Raw genomic sequence first — 17,895 nt, forward strand, 5'->3', positions numbered from 1 at the left:
CACCAGAGATGAGAGAGTGAGCGTGAAGAAGCAGAAGGAAAGATTAACTTTGCCAGCTATTCTTCCTAGTAAGAACAGTGTGTATATTGCCACACACAAATGTGACTGTCACTGAAGCGGCTAGGTGGAATTACTGTTGACTGTGACCCGGGAAAACATAACTATATGCTGTTGTGTATGGAGCAATATTAAGATCCTATTGCAATAGATACACTGCATGTATAGATGGTGTTCACATAAATCATGTTCCATGTAGCTACCAGCCTAAATACACTGACCAGAAAAAAGTTGTCATCCATCTTTTACAGAGTGAAATCACAGCATTTCCAGATACAGGATTTCATCAGCAACATTTTAGGCTCTGCCACATGTTTTGAAGGGACCTTGTAGCTACTACCAGGTAGGGAACAGCTTGATCATGTCAGTGTGATGAAAGCATCTGCAAAGCAATAACCAGTTTTGTCTTCTCGGGTAACCTAGGTAAAGTCTTTGGAATTGATCTGAAGTGATTTGCGCATGGTTGCACAGAAAGTCCATGACAGAGCCACTATGGCGTTCCCATCCAGCATCTTGAGCAAAAAATATCCTCCCTGTCAGAGCTATTGTCCTATTACAACAGCATTGACTTAGTGAACAACAGGGATGACGAGGAGCCTATAGGGGCTTTATGTGGTGCAAAGCACTGTGTGACTTCCACCTGAGATAATGGGACCAAAAAATCTGGCAAATCTGTGAATGAGTGAATTAGGGGGCTGAGCTGCTGAGGAATAGACCGTTTCAATGACAGCGCACTGCTCCAAAATCTGAATGATCTGCATTTAATAGTTACCTTGTAAAGTCTTTGGAAAAAGGACTGCACACACTGAATAGCTCAACTGGTGTTCGCACTAGGACTCCTAGGAGCTTTTCCAATGCAAATAAACAATCATACATCTAGTTTAGGCCATGCACTAATACTTAAATAGAAAAGTCAGTGTGGAGTAAATGATTATCCCTTTCAATATGCCAGAACATACGCAATCTGTTCTAAAAAGTTGTTCTTGTGTAGAAAATATCACAATATTCTCTGTATATCCAGATAAAAACAGTTTATAGTAGTGTGTGCTCACTTTTTATAAATGAATCTACTTTCAAGGTAACACTTAAGAAAGTAAAGATTAAATGCAAGCGAATATATATAATCTTTTTGTCATATTCCTTGTTTTGATTTTAGATATTTCAGTCAAAATTTTGCAGATAATTTTTATCAGTTCAATACATGTCTGTTGTTACTATGCAAGTTCTAGGACCATTATTTTACAATTTCATTGTGCATAGATCATTATATAAAGTTTAAATTAAGTGATTTTCCATGCCAATATTTGATTTCAAAATATGAATCTCTGTTGGCATTAAGATTGGCCATACATTATCTTCATGGAAAGCTGACCTTTATTTTCTAAAAAATTATCATGGGATGCAAGCCTAGCAGTTGTTTCATTTGCTTTTTTAATTAACAATTTCCAATACAAAGCAACAGACAGTAGCAGGTTTATGTTAGAAATGCATTCATTACTTTATGGGCAAGAAGTACATTTCTAAAAAGTAAAATAAGAGAAATGTTTATTTTAATGATAGTGGATCAAATACGAATATCAAACTATCCGGTAAGGCAAGTCCTACCAGAGTAAATAACCACTTGTCTTTGAATTAACTAAATATTGCAGCATTGCAATTGGCCCAGAAAATAATTGCATTCAGTATCTATACAGATGCTATACATTGGCGCAGCACTGAAATACAATGACAAAGATGCAGTTTAACAGATGCTGTTCTATGTTTTGGAGCTGAAATACAGTAACCCTTCCCCAGTCATGTGTATACAGATTTTTATGTAGCAGAAAGATCAGGTGACTGACCTGATTCATAAAGACCTTTACGCAGATGACTGGGGATATGGTCATTTCTTAGGTATTCTGACATCCAGAGTTTTGTATTCCTTATTTCTTCTTTTATCCTACTCTGTATATTTTGGGACCCATGAAAATATTTCAGTATGTTGTCCCTTGTGGCAACACAGGATTGTGTAAACAAAAGAAATATTCTGTTCTCTTACAAAATATTTTGTGCTCCTTCACTATGCGATTTGGAGATGCTGCCAATTTTAACGGAAAAAATTGATGGATATCGGCCTAAAGGATTGCTTTCCCTTCTATCTTTTCAAAGCTTATTTTAAATTCATACTGTTATGCAATTAAAACCCTTCAGTTCCTTCTTCTTCCGATGACATTCTACGTTTGTTTTTTTTTAGATTTAGTTAGTGAACATGAAGAATCTCCTGAAAACTACATCTTGTAGTATGATATCATTTAATCGATTTCTAGCTTTCCTGTCCTTCCCTCAACAGGTTAGTCAGTTCATCAGACTTGGGCAAAATCAACCTGCAAGTGGCCATGTCATCTTCAGTTCACCAGTTCTGGCTTCTGTTCCCTGCACACCAGCTTCCAAGGAAATCTAGCAATCCTGAGAATGGTTTCTTCCTCTCCAGTACCAAGAGAAAACAAACTGATGGTATCTCACCTGTCCTGGTGGATAAGAACAAAAGAGTAGGATTCCCCCCACTGCCCCGCCACGATGCACAGTTGCCATCCCTCTAAAGTGATAGGTTAACGTCAAACAGTTCAAAGATTTGAAGCAGATAGATAAACTTTCAAACGTTCATGTGTTGAAAAAACCCAATATCCCAGAGCTGTAAAACAGCATTAAAATGTGAGAAAACAGGCTTACTACTACTTTCTTATTGTGGACCAGCCAAGTGTAGAACAAATATGTATACAACAGCTACCTCAGGACAGAAGTTTCTAAACTGTTTGTAAAAATCTCAGCATGGGTGAGATAGATGTGCAGCTGGTTTGAGGGGCAAGTATGGGCTAGCGAGTGACTAACTCAGAAGAACGTATCCTGATAACTTACACTCTTGTGACACAAGTTGGCCCAGCTCTTTTCGTGGAGATTGAAAATTCACAGGTCTGTTTCCCAATCTTTCTAATTATCCCCATGGACAGTTTTTTTTTTCTGCAGAGCAAGCCTATCATTTGCTTAAATTTCTTTATTTTGGTAGGAAGGATTCCAGGAGTTATAGTCTTCCACATATAAGTTTTTTTTTTTCCTTTGTAAAGAAGAAACAGGAAATAAATACATTTATAACCACGGTAACCATAACATGGAGGACCATGCTGTGAATTGTCATCATGGTTTCAAAAAGCAGGCTATAAAACAACTTAAGATGATAAAAGACCTTCTGGCTGCAAAATTTCAGTTCTTGATGCTGAGTCAGTTGCTACCCTCTTCTAAAGAGAAGGACTGGATACATTACTATTACTTATATTGTTAAAGCAAGAGTCCCATCCACAGATCAAAACCATACAAAGCTAGATGCTGTACCAACCGTAGGATGTGTCCAACACCTCCAGTAGTCCTTCCTTATGCAAATAACCTGAATTATTAATTAACTCTTTTCAGGTCTTTGAAAAATGAAAACTCTGTAATCATGTAAGGAGCCCTCTTCAGGGACTGAATTTTATTAACCCTTGTCTTTGTTGCAGGTTAGACTCATTCTATGAGACATCCCATTTATTACTTTCAGTTATTGCAATCAGCTAGCAAAGGGTTGAAAAAACTCTTTCTAAGGGAAAATTTCTAAATTCTAGCGAAGAGGTTGTTGAGCTTGAAGGCATTTGAGCTGGATTAGCTTTCCACAGAAAGACTGGAACATCTTCTCCTGGAAGAATTATTGCAGATAGGTTGAGCCAAAGGCTTGACAGATATGGTGTCATGGTGGTCCCTGTATGACCAAATCCACCCTTTATGTTGCTTTCTATGGTCATTAGTCTACGTGAAGAATTGATTCAGCTCAGGAGGATTCTCAAAGTCCTTAAAAAAAGTGATGTTCACCACCAAAGGAAGCCTGGGTTCAATTAACACAATATAAACTAAAATTTAAATACAATGCTTCAAATTTCTTTGCATCTTCTTAGATATTTGTGTGTTTCTGATTCTGACTGAGAGGTTTTAATAAAGTCACTCCAAAAATTATGCCTCTATATCTTCTGAAATACTTTTCTATGCACTCATTTTTTCAATTGTCACTGGATTTTGAGTAAGGGGAGCTGACAGTGTTTTAGATGATAAATGAATAATGGGGAAATCATTACTTTGGGCTTTTCTCATGATTTAAAGGGACCATGATGAAGGAATCTGATTGTTCAATTATAAACACCTGTTTCATGTTTATTCACATTTTCCTATTAGGAAGAGTGGAATCATGCTTTTTCTCTTTATTCCCTCTCTGAAGAAGTAAAATGACCTCCTCTTTCTTTCCGGGCGTGAGTAAGATGTGCTCCCTGCAAACTCTTCTATAAAGGCTAAAAGATTAAAATATCATTTAGATATCAATGACATCAGGTCACTGAGAGAGACAAGCTTCTGACAAGGATTTACTTTTCATTAGAAAGATCTTCATGAGCTATTGTAGAAGAGCCTTGATCCCAAACAGTGTATTTTATGTAATATCCTGCCTTGTGGGAACTAGCTGGTGACTTCTCTGACCTCAAAAGTTCAGAGGGCTGAGGGAGCTTCAATCAGGCTTGCTTTTCTTGCAATCTTCAGGATTGTTTCTACCATCAGTATTAGCCTATGAGCTCTTTAGAACATAGAAGATTACTCTTTTTGTTGTTGTAATTGGTTATTCTTGTGGCCTCGGACATTTTTGCTGAAGCTTTTCTCCGATAGTACTGCCAATAGCACTTTAAGTCTCCATCATTAAGAAAAATGGGCAGTGAACCTGGTACCACCATTACCTGGTTTGCATCCTGAAGTCCTAAGGCCCATGGAGGAGAATTCTCACATTAAGCTAACCATCTTTTACGTTTATATACTCTGAAAATCCAGAAACGAGTCTGCCAGGCATGCATTCAGACCACTACAAACCAAAGGTGATAATTTCCCCTCGGATATCCCCTTGCCCATTGCTTTCAGGAATAAGCTAATTCATGTGTACCTGAGGACCAGATATGGTCCATATCTGGTCCATAAGGACCACATATGAACCTTGACTTCCCTAAAGGACACTGATAGGCTGAAAAAAATTAATTCGCCATCTGCTGAGCAAAGAGAGAAGCAGCATACCAGCTGCTATACAAGTCAGATGCTTTACACCTTGTCTTCTGCTAATGTCCAGGAGAGTTCTGAGGTCCTTTCTGTCACCATTGGGAACCTAGCCTTTTATGTTATGTGGTTACAAAGCAAATTAGATGGCACAAGTTTTTATCACCATTAAAATGAAATGCAAGGAAAAACGAGGAGCCACTGAAATACCTGCTAAGCTCTACTGCCAGCAGTACTCATTGCATACAACCTCTTTGTTTGAACGTTACTGATTTAGATTACAGTACAGAATGTTCATCTTCAGACCAGCCTATAAAATGGCTTCACAGATTGCCAGTACCATATGACCAAACAGTAAAATTAAATTGTAATTATGTGGGCCCAAATTATCATCCTGCCTGCTTGACTTTTTTTTCCCTCTGCCTAGTCACTTGATTCCTAATTTATACAATTCATCCATCCTCGTTGAGCCAACCAGATTCTAACATGAATTAGGGAGGTCCAATTGTATTTGCCGTTTAATTTCCAATACCTGTTACAGCCTTCCTGAGAACTGTAACACTGTCCTATTAAAGCTTATCATGTAATTTTAATAAAGATCTTTTTTGGTTAGCACAGGAACAGGAAGATAAGACTCTCGGAGTGTTTAAATCAGTGTTTTACTGACCATGAAAGACATTATCTGTGAATCAATCAGTAATTAGCTCACATATCTCATTCCATGCAAGAGAAGCCAGCTGTACATGATAAATGTGAACAGTATAACTGTTTAACATTAAGCTTTGAACTCAGTCAGCTGAGACACATCTAGTGCTTTTGATGGATAGAATATTTCTTCTGGCTTAGCATTCAGGACCTTTATATCACGTACTCAACGTCACCCAACACAAGGAGCACACCAGTGTAGAATTATGCAAATGTGTTTACCGATTACAAAGTCATTTGCTAACTTCCAGTTTCATCGCAATTGTTCTTAAACTGCACTAGAAGTGATATGAGTAGCAGTGCTACCTCACTTTAGTTGAGTTTGAGAAGTGCAGAAGCAAAGGTTCCTACTTGGTTCAAATCAGAGCAGAGGGAGAAGTTCATGTTTATTACAAACACTTCTTAATTTTCTCTTGTCTCCTTATTGTTTCTTCTACAGTATCCCCACATCCTCTCAGAAGGGGACCAAATGCAGCATGGCTGAGATTCGGGCGAGAGAAGTAATATTTGCAAATGCTGCCTGCCTGTTTCCTGTGAGAGTTACCATAACTGCGCTGCAGCAAGAGAAGTATATCAAAATGTCCTTTATTCCTAAGGCAGGTCCCTGAGTACTGAGGTTACTTTGTCTTTCTTTATACTTTCTAAGAGAGATGCTTATAAAGAAACCTTAAAATCCATAAAATACCCTCTGTGGAGAAATAGAAGAGCAGAAGCCCAAAAAGCAAAATAATATGCTGATAAAACCAAAAACAAAGCACAGTTTCAGTAACCTGTAATGTCTTCTGGTGCAGGTTAATCGTCACATCATAGATTGCCTATGTCAATTCCAAAAAATTTACTTAGCTTTGGAGAAGGCGACGACAGCTCTTCTGTGTATTATGTAACCACCCCTTGCCTTTCAGCTTGCTCCTTATCATATTTCTGGATTCAGCTGTATGCCCTGTCATAGTAGCTACCATTTATTTTACAACCCAGCCTGCAGATTCTGTTCCACTTACACAACCGCTAATAAATGTGGCTTTAATAGGAATCACACTGTCATGAACAAGATCAGAACTGGAAGAAAAGATGAAATATATACAGGAAACTCCACAAAATTTCTGATTTCTGTTTCCACGCTCTTGCCTAAAGGAAAAAAGTTTCCATTTGAGATTCATAATAAAGACTGCTTTTTTGGAAGAGTGAAAGCATTTCAGCTAAAATGTGTATTTCTCAGAACGTATCTGGCTCAAGCTATCCCAGTGATGCAGTTTGATGAGACAGTGCACGACTTTCTGATGCAATTTGAGACTTCAGAAATAATGGCTGCAATATTTTCTAGATGTTGTATTGTTGTGTGTAATGATCAAACAGCTTGGAAAATAATCAGGATAAAGTGTTCAAACAAGTATAGAGCTACAGACTCACTTTTCTTTCACTTCCTAGAATGCCTGTTGCTAGTTATTCCATGTCTTTAGAAATCATATACATATAGCATAATAAACATTATTAGTTCAGCAAAAAGCTTGAGATGTCTTATACAGCCCTGAAAATTTGTTAATCTGAAATCTTATCATTCTTGGGGTTTAACAATTTCTTGCTTTTAGAAGATCAGATAAAGTTGCCACCAACAGGCTGGTCATAGCCCTATGTCTGTAAACCACTTTCTCTACCAAAGCAGGAAATAACGAAAAAATGGATATCTGAGTGCCAAAGTCAGAGTATAGCATATAACAAAGAATAGGGAGTTTCACCACGAGCCAATGCAGAAAAGAACAAAGGAAGGGTTATGCTAGCCATAAGCAGATGGTCTACACTTGCCTCTTTGATCAGATTCATAAATCTGGGTCCAAAACGCCACGGCTTGTGTCTGTGGCACTGCAGGGAGCTGACAGTCATTTGAGAGGCACGCTGGGAGGCCACTGCTACCATGTAAACAGCATCGTACATCAGAGCTGCTTCAGTCTGCATGAAAAAACAGAAAGGCTTTCTTTAATGCACATGTTCGTGCCCTCTCCCTGCTTTCCTTTACTGAGAACCATTCCCAGGCTGTTTTGTGGTGTTTGCACGATTACTTTCCTCCCCAGTGGCAAGGTAGGACCTATTTTCCAGGGAAATCAACCCCACCAAGCACCTACTCACCATTTCTAAGCGTTTACTGCCCTTAAGGACCTTGGCTTTTGGCACAAATGCATGGAGTTGCCCCACCGACCTTTACCTGCAGCAGCTCCCTGCCGAACCTGGCATGCCGTTGTAGTGGGAGGTGACTTGTCCTTTCGAGGTGGCTATTTTAAGATGGACTCACAGATATAATTTCTAGTAGCCTTAGACAGGACAGATAAATACAGTCCTAAGACACCTGATATCACCAAAATTCAGCTGGATGCTAGCTGTGTAGTAATTAAGCCTCTTCTACAGATAGGACAGCAGGCCTGTTATTCAGTTTTTAAATCTGAGTTTTACCATAAAATATTGTACATAAAGTACAATATTGTATTGTACATTGATTCTGAATTCACGTATATCGATAAAGATTTCCAGCAGCTCCACTAAGGGGGGTAGAATGATCCCAGTGCTTGCCATAATAACTTTAGGTCGTCTGGTTCATTGTATCAATGTTAATTCACTTATAATTCTCTCTATTCTACAAATAATATCTGAATCCAACTTGAAATCAATGAAGTTTTTCAGTAGAATTCTTTCTGAATTGCAACTTTGCACTCTTAACTCTCTCTGCTTTACGTACACGCAGGAAGTAACGGCATGGAAAAAGGGCAAAAAACAAGATTATGAACAGTATTTTCCTACTGTTCTCTTGGACAGTAAAACAAGCCCACAGCACTAAGTCCTGCAAAGGTAGCATCAGTACTCTCATTCTTTAGTGTCTGAAAATGTGATCCTGGGCAATATGCTCTAGGTGACCCTGCTTGAGCAGGGAGGTTGGACTAGATGATCTCTAGAGGTCCCTTCCAACCTAAACGATTCTGTGATTCTGTGATTCTGTGTGTCAGTGTTTCTTTTGGGAATGGGCTTGTTTATTTAAAACCTGTGCCCAATAAGCTTCATATTGAGAGGTTGCATACCCTTTATCACCGTGAAGTTTTGGAAAATCTCACCTTTACCTATGTTGTGCTTTAGTGCTCTCACGCATAGATGGGAATGGCCATGTTTCACTTAATGCACAGGAATGCTGTAAAAATGAAGCGCTTACATTTCTTGTAAAGCTACTGAATAATTAAGCAGTATAGTGGCTTCTTAAAAAAAAAAGGTACTAGCACAGCAGATGAGAAACTGGACTCATTTATATGAACTGCAGAACTAATCCATTTTTTATTCCTTTCCCATGCAGTCCCGTTGGGAAATTAATAGATTTGATTCTTTGTCTGTTTCATTTACCTAAGTAAATTACAACAGCATCAGTCTTATCAGCACTGGAGGTTTTTGCTGACAATCAAATGTGATCTGAATTTATCAGCTAATCTTAATATACTGCAGATGAGGAATCGCTCTTGACACACTGGTCAGGTGCTGCACACAACAATGTTCCGACAATCAAAGCAAATTGAAAATGTTATAAGTGGTGAGACAAGCAGAAGAAGACAATAACAGCTGTTCTGAGTGTCAAGTATCTTAAAATAGATTCTTGTTCCAAACAGATGTAGTGACCAATCCAAAATCCCTCAAAGTCAATGGAAAGGTTCCCATTGATGTCAACAGACTACAGATCAGTTTCTCTGTTAGACTGGGGACGTGTCCATTCAGGACTGAATTTTACTTGTTGCACTGGAGTCTCAGTCTACTGGTATCCCAGGCCTAGAGATCCTGGAGATATCTGGTCTAAATGCACAATACAGATCCTATCTGGGACCACCAATGCTGCTAGCTGATAATATGGTGCATCCAACATTTTTTATATGTCAGCAGCATTGCTACACTTGGATGGTCATATCTCAGGTTGGGGTAACTTGGCATTCATCCATCCTACTGGGCAGTAATTGAGAGGTTGTATTACCTCCCTTAGCCTCTCATTTCTCCTCTCACTGTGGGTCTGTTTTAGCATTTGGGGTCACATGGAGAAACAAAAGGTCACCTCATTTTCTGAAGTGAACTACCTATAGGATTATGGCTGTGCTTATGCATAAGAAGAAAAACACCAAAAGTTAGTTCTGGAATTTCTTTCTGATTTTGGTATGATATTTAAATTATTGCAGAGAAATCCAAAGATCTCATTAGTGGCTATACCTCTGTGTGTGATTTGGACATAAAGTGGGATGTGAGCTCAAAACTCTGGTTGTGCAAAACAGGTCATGCCTTGCCAGTCACCCACTGGTTGAGACCAGGGCAAATTATACAACATGGATCAGGAAGGAGGGATCCTGCATTAACGATAGGTGGTGTTATCCTGATTTCCTGATAATGTGCAGCCTGTCCTAGCCTTATAGTCTACTGAAATATAGCAGTATTGCAGTTCTCCATCAACATGAATAAGCAGCCTTATAGTCTACTGAAATATAGCAGTATTGCAGTTCTCCATCAACACGAATAAGCAGAACTTGCTATGAATATTTAAATGAGCAGAACTCACTGGGAATATGTCTTCCTTGATGCTCATGCTGTTTCAGAGCATCAAGGGTGCTCAGAGACTATAGATATGCAAAGGAAGTGATAACAGTCTATTAAGAACTTTGTTTTTCTTAAAAACCCCAGGCTTACAGTCAGGTGAGTGCAGGTGAATAGGTACATATGAATAGCTACCCTTGTGTGTCTTGTTTATTTACATCAGAAGTTCCCAGAGACAGTCCCCCCCCACCCCACCCCTGCTTTGTGTATTACTGAGCACACTGGGAGTGCTCAAATAAGCTACTTTTCACAAAATACTAGAGATAACAGACAAAATGTGTTTCTCTTCAGGATGTTAGAATGCTTCAAAGTTTCCCCTGCAATCCTCTGCAATAAAATCTATTTCATACCACCTCTTACACCATTCAGTACATAAGACACATTATCTTGCCTTGCAAAAGAATGGCAACCCTCCACCCCTTCCATTCTGAATGGAGTCACCCAGTCCGTGTAGTTGTTTCCATTCTTTCCTTTGGTTCTTGAGGGAGCCGTGGGGAGGAAATCTTAATTTTCTGGCTTGAAGATACCTTTCATTTATCTTTAAATTATATCTTAAAAGCCAGATGTGTTATAGATGATGGAAACGAAGAGAAAAGGCACTTTTCCAATTTAAAAATGCTATTACTTGTCTGCATGTGCAATATCTTTCCCTGCAGGTTATAAATCCTATACCTGCTCTGGAAGTTTTTATTTCCTGTTATATTCTTCACTCCATCTAGAACATTATTAGAGAAATGAGGCAGCAGTATATGCATTTGACAACAAAAAAATGAATAGTGTTAGCTGGACAGCAGCTTGACAGAGAAGTTTATTACTCATCTCTTCAGCTGCATGTGGTTGGTCACATAGATAAGTGTGACACTGGTTAACAGCAAATGTACTTGTATGTAGAAGCAGGTGAGAGGAAATCTGTCTTTGTGGGTGCTGCTTCAGCATTTGTGTAATGAAGTAAAACACTAGTGGGATCAGTTCACGGGTTGCTGGTATGGCATTGCAAAGCGCACTGTAGGCACCAGTTATCGATGCATCACTGTAATTATTCACTTACTGTCATCATGCCATCAAGGAGGCCAGTCTCTGGTTTCGGCGGTGCCTGCAAACGCTCCATTGACCATTTCTCAATGACTGATGAAACCTGAGGGTTCTCAATGTTGAGCAGGCGAAACCCTGTCATATTTACTCCGCTGTATCTGTAGGGTTCCAGATCTAATGCAAATAGATCCTAAATCATCATTAAGAAAGTAAAAAAAAAAAAACAGATGTAGCATTTTTAAAGCGAAACTTTGGGAAGCTACAATTAGGCGAAAATTTGCATTTGGTTTTTCAAACCAAAGTTTAAGTGTGTTTTTTTTTTCCTCATGAACCCTCTACTTTCCCACAAAGACTAGTCATGACTGCTTTGGTTATAAATTGGAACAAACCAAAGCTATGGGAAATTTATGATAAACCAAATATCTGCTTTGTTGGAATATAAAAATCAGTTCCCCATAACAACACTATTTTGCAACCAAGCTGCATAACATGATCTGATTTTAATTTATATCAGTCCTCTAATAATGCTACAGCTCTGACAATCCAATGTGAAGGATTAGTTAGGCGATGTTAAGCTTAATTCTCAATTCTGGGACAGGAAATTCCGAGAGACACCGAGAGCGATGCATTTTTACTACTTATGAACCTGACTTTTCTCCTGCCTTGACTACTTCAGGTAACTTGCTGCCAGGATACCTAATGGACATGTCAGGCCAGCACACAGCAAATCCACGTGCTTTAGTTGCTTGACGTTTACAGGGCAGGAAAATAGTGGATGTTCTCAATGATATAATTGCATGACATTCCACAGGTGTATTTGTCAAGCAGTGGAAATATGGTAACGGCTTTTTGAACTCTAAAGGCTTCTTTTCAAAGCAATTTTCTGCCAATCCCAGCAGGCCAGTAAAATGAAAAATGTATGAGTCATGGTGTAATACCATGATTACTATCAAAAGGCTACCAAGATGATTAGAGGGCTGGAGCATCTCTCCTATGAAGAAAGATTGCAAGAGCTGGGCCTGTTCAGCCTGGAGAAGAGAAGACTGAGAGGGGATCTCATCAACGTGTACAAGTATCTGAAGGGGGAGTGTCAAGAGGATGAGGCCAGCCTCTTCTCCGTGGTGCCCAGCAACAGGACAAGAGGCAATGGGCACAAACTGAACCACAGGAAGTTCCATCTGAACCTGAGGACAAACTTCTTCACTGTGAGGGTGACAGAGCACTGGAACAGGTTGCCCAGAGAGGTGGTGGAGTCTCCTTCGCTGGAGATATTCAAAAGCCGTCTGGATGTGATCCTAGGCAATATGCTCTAGGTGACCCTGTCTGAACAGGGAGGTTGGACTAGATGATCTCCAGAGGTCCCTTCCAACCTAAACGATTCTGTGATTCTGTGATTCTGTGAAAATGTCAACATCTACAATAATACAACGCCTAGATACCACTAACACTGGTTGTTGTAATATACACTCCGTACTACCTCATGCATATGGTTGTTGGTGGTTACCATTTTATGTTTGATTTGCTGCTATTGTATAAAAGTGTAATGGTTCTTTTTTTTGTCTTTCTGGTACAGAACGCAAATAGATCTCAAGAACAGATTGAGCTATAGTTATACATTATGTATATATTTAATTATAGAAATAGTGTGTGTGAAACACATACATTTGTGCCATAAAAGAAAATTTAGGGCTTATCTGTCTTTTACTATATGCCTTAAAACTTCCCAGGTGATGCTACACACATGTGGTTTTGGTTTTATGAGTAAATAAAACACTTTAGCTATGAACATTATTTGTCAGACACCTGCTCTTACAAAGCACACATCTTAGATACAGCAGCCTCTGACTTACTGTCAAAGCACCCTGACTGTTTTTGTGTAGCACTCAACAAAACCACCCTACAGGGACTGGGTCAATGCAAAGGAGCACGATGGCCTTCAACTTACCAAAAATTAGATGATAGTTTTGGAGTTAGGTAGGGAATGACCTGAGTGTGAGCTTGCATGCTTTGCTGAACTGGGGCCTCACCGCACCATCTGCAGAACTGCATGGGGCCCCTGGCCCAGAGCATCTGAACTCAAAATGAATCATTGATTATTTTGTTTTATTCTGATCCACCTGTACTGATAGCTTCTGCCTAAGTGCCATACGGCAAGTAATTTGCATTGTATTAAGTGGTTAGCCATCCTCATAAAGAGTGCAAGACAACCTCCTTACAAAATAGGGACTGCTGATACGCTAACGCTTACTCATTCTCCAGGGATTTTCCTGAATAATGGCAACCCAATTCTCAGAGAAAAGTGAAAGTTTTTCGTTGTCTTTTCTGTAGCAGAGAAAATTCATTCCCGAACTTTGGTCTTTCTTACCAGTGTTGTGAAAAAGTAGTGGTAGTATTCTGTCATCATTCCCATGGAGAGAATCTGTCGAAAGAGATGATTAAAATGTGAATGCACTTTACACCGGATACTTTCAGTTTACTGCACACTCTTTTGAAAAGCATGGACTAATTTGGAACAATGTTGCAGGTTATAAAAACTTTACTACAAAAAAAATCTACATTTTTCTTCAGGAGTGAAAAAATCATATTTCAGGAAAGTGATTTTCCTGTCCTCAGGAAAGAGATTAAAGGTTGCAAAACTTCTAGAACAAGAAAAATTACTAGAGATAATGAAGAGCTGATTTTTAAGAAGGAAAATTGTTTAGTCTGCAGTTGAGGAGTGTTAAAAAGGAATTTACTAGCAGACAATGGAATTTATCGCAGAAAGTGCTTAGACTTTTTTTTTATTCTGCATTATCATGTGAGAACAAGACACTTGGAGAGTGCTCACTGAAGTAAACACCAAAAATAACAAGAAGAAAGCTTCTTTAAATGCCTCTTCTTCCACCTGGGGAATTCAGTTCTGCAGAAGGCTGTCAAAACAAGCAGTAAAAAAGGATTTTTGTTCTCGAATCTTTTTCCACAGATCACACCTTTTGAAGCTATGCGAATTAAGACAGTGTTTCTAGGGTAAGGATGACATTTAAGCACCTATTGACTTGGCCGCCTTTGGCAGAAAGGGGAAAAGTTCTCTTCCCAGCCCTCGGGTTCGGTGGGTGCTTTATGGGACCTTCTAGAGAAAGTAATGTTTTTCCTTCAGTCCATATCTGAAAATTGGTGACATATCATTTGGAAACGCCTGTGTAAAACTCCCCTGACCGTGTGTAATGGGGTCTTCTTTAGTCTCAGGTCAGTATCACCTCCCCTCCTTGTCACCATGTTCGCATGCACCATTGCTGTGATTTAAATATTTTGCCCTTCCTGGGACAGCGTGATGAGGATGAGGAATTGTGAGCTAGGTATCTAGTGACAAATTTTTTATCAGCGCGGTAACACGGACAAAGATAAAATGTTATTCAATCTTGATCACAGTCAAGCAAGCATGTGTTACGAATAGTATTTTAGAACACCTGTATCAACATCTGAATAGCTCTTTGAAAGGTAGGGGGCAACAACATTTAACGTGCCAGATTTCTTCTATGTGGCAAATGCCTCTGCAAATCAGTTGTTTGATGGCGTAGGGCAATTCCTCACATAAAAAAGGAAGTAACCTAAACTTTCTCAGCTGCAGTAGACAATAAAAACAGCTCGGTTTTAATCACAAGCAACGAATCCATTTCCAACTGCAAAAAATCAAGCCAGAAGGCAAGCACTTTATTGAAACACTTCATTGAATTTACATGTAAAAATTGCCTCTTTTATTTCTTATTTTATTAGTCCTCTTCTATTGCATTTCTTAGAGTTATTTCATTACCTGTAAAAATGAGTGATCTAGCAATTCTAGGGACTGATGTTCTTTATTTATGCTCAGAAAATGATATATAGTAGCATGAATGAAACTTTTGCCAGTTGTATTTCCCAGATGACTCAGTTCTGCTTCCTGAAGCGGCTGGGTCACTGCTACAGGAAGGAGGTGCCAGTCGGGATTTTTATGACACAGATTTTTTTTTTTCTTTAGATACTGAAATAACCCAATCACTTCTTTTGGGGCCCAGGTCAGCCACTGGGTGATAATGATACAAATGTCATCTGAAGCCCAGTAAAACCATATGCTGAAATTAATTTGGTCCTCTACAGGAAGTACACAGTTAAGTCATTGTTTTACTTTAATATGAAAGCAAGAGCATATTAATAAATGTAAAATATCCAAAGGTGAATTATTGGTTCATTACAGTTTTAGTTCTAGCTTGAGATAGAAAACCTAATGTCAACTTTATGATGATTATACTATTGCACTTATATCAGAAGGTATAAAATGCAATCTGCCTGCCTGCAAATTGTAAGACAATGAAGAACTAGGACAATGCTAAGCTACACAATGCCTTAAAATACAACATCTGCTCTAAAACATGAAAGTGGCATATATTTGTTAGCTTTCCCCCTTATGCGTGTCACAGCACTATTTCTAGAGTTGAATGGCAAAAATCAGTCTGTGCAGTTTTTTCTTCCTCTTAACTTCCTAGAATAAAAAGAAGGAAGAAAAAAAGAGAATTTCAGTAAAGGGCGAAGGTAACCTATTAGAACTGCTGACCAGCTGTGCTAATATACTGATGCTGGATTCCTGCTCTTGTAGTAGCGTAAATGGAGGATCGCATGCAGAACAGATTAGATCCCAAACAGTGCAAACACCTGGTGTCCAGTGACTGAACCACCCTTTCGGAAGGTGGGAGAAATGCTTACCAACATTCTCAGGTGGATGAAGAAACTGGTGTGAGCTCTGGCCTCTGAATAAGAGCGAGCTGACAACTCTTTCGTAAATCTAGTCCTAACACTAGTATTTATGCTGGCTACTATTATTGTTCAAATTTAGCCTAATGATTGAATAGTTTTAGGACGACCGGAACCATTTTTTTGGCAAATATACCGTAAGCTGAAAAATGTATCCCCTCTTTAATTAGAACAGGCATCACTTTACTAATAAACCAAATGTGTTTGCTGCTATCGTCATTGAAAATCCACCTGCATTGCAATAAGAGCTGAGACTATACCATGTGTAAAGATACATTAATTTGAATGATTACGAAGTGTGTTACATGGGCATTTGGGAAGCATTATATAGCCTGTACTGCTGCAGCTACACTGCTACTGGGTATCTGACTAGTTAATCCAAGCTAGTCCAGTTATTGCTTTCCTCATAAATCCATGGGCAGTAGCCTGAATGGACTGTCTGACTCCTGAACCCATTTTTGATTAAAACTTTTTATGAGAATATTGATTCCCAAAAAATGCACTATAAACAGATTTGGCAGGACACACACATGCCTGTGACTAATAATGATTTCAAATGTCACGCTACAGGCTTGTATCTGAAAACAAAACAGAACCATAAGCCCTGAAACCCCAGGGCAACTGGGTGTAAAAAGTGAGGTTCAGCAAGCAGTGTTATCTGCCATGATCAAGACCAGGATTCACTATGGCTATGGGTGGGAGGACTGCTATGGGATTGCCATGGACCTTGCACGCCAGGGCTGCACGACAGAGACTTGCTGGAACTCTTCCAAAGAAAGTATTGCAGCAACCCACGATTGTTTAATCAAAATGTCACTTTTTGTATTTTCAGTATTAATGACGACTCAATTAAGATGTGAAGCTACCGATAGCTGGGAGGGAGCTCTTAAGTAGCAAGCACACAGTAATAATGTCCTCCTCTGACTGAGGAATAAGGGTTGATGCTAGCTCTGTCCCAGGCTGGGCCCTTATCTTACGCTGAGATCCACCCTCTCACTCAGCGTTGGTCACAGCAAAGGCCTTAACTAGCTATCCTCTCCTCTAACGGTTACTAAGGATGATAATTAGTTAACAGTTATACAGCACTTAGACATCACTGTGGCTTGTGAATTAGATCTGTAGATTGACCTAAATAAGGTGCTTTTTATTCATGGCTCTGAAAGATTGTGTTAAAGTAACTTTCGTTTCTGTTTTATGGTAACGTGGTTCCTAAGCAAGTGAAAATGAGCATACCAGTCCAGAAGAAAGAAGGGAAGGCAATAGGATTCATGTATCTGCCCGTAAGAAACTACAGTGAGATTTCATTTCACGTTCCTATTTAAATAACTTTGCATATAACTATTTAAATAATTATGCATGTGATATAAATATCCTATTTCAATAATAACAGCTTTTACTTATTCTGGATCTTAGATGAATATAAACTAGTGGAACCAGAATTAAATATTCTGCACGCTCCTTGATGATCCCCTACCCATCCAGGCCTGTATAAAATCTGTTCTTCAGCTAAACCCAGATATGAGATACTGTGGGTTGATTATGTGTTATCATGGGAATAAAATGAAAAGACTTCCATCTCTAATCATCTATTTCAGTCAAGCTCAAGTCAGATGTTTAGGCCTAGTCTTTAGCAGACCTACACTGTAATTA

At 39.0% G+C, this 17,895-nt stretch overlaps 1 protein-coding gene across 5 annotated transcripts in view; it reads right to left on the reverse strand.

Annotated features, from left to right (window-relative positions):
* Positions 1-17,895, reverse strand: part of GRIK1 (glutamate ionotropic receptor kainate type subunit 1) — a 171,890-nt gene that overhangs the window by 47,480 nt on the left and 106,515 nt on the right. For 4 of the 5 annotated variants that reach the window (XM_068911903.1, XM_068911913.1, XM_068911898.1 and 1 more), the window contains exons 5-7: positions 13,847-13,900; positions 11,498-11,671; positions 7,651-7,794 (exon numbers count right to left, since the gene is read on the reverse strand). In XM_068911903.1, the coding sequence (XP_068768004.1) occupies positions 7,651-7,794; positions 11,498-11,671; positions 13,847-13,900 (372 nt within the window). The remainder of the gene's footprint in view (positions 1-7,650; positions 7,795-11,497; positions 11,672-13,846; positions 13,901-17,895) is intronic. The other variant, XM_068911922.1, reaches the window with a different exon arrangement.

The sequence above is a fragment of the Struthio camelus genome, chromosome 1, assembly GCF_040807025.1.
Source record: "Struthio camelus isolate bStrCam1 chromosome 1, bStrCam1.hap1, whole genome shotgun sequence".
In the NCBI taxonomy this organism is placed as follows: domain Eukaryota; kingdom Metazoa; phylum Chordata; class Aves; order Struthioniformes; family Struthionidae; genus Struthio; species Struthio camelus.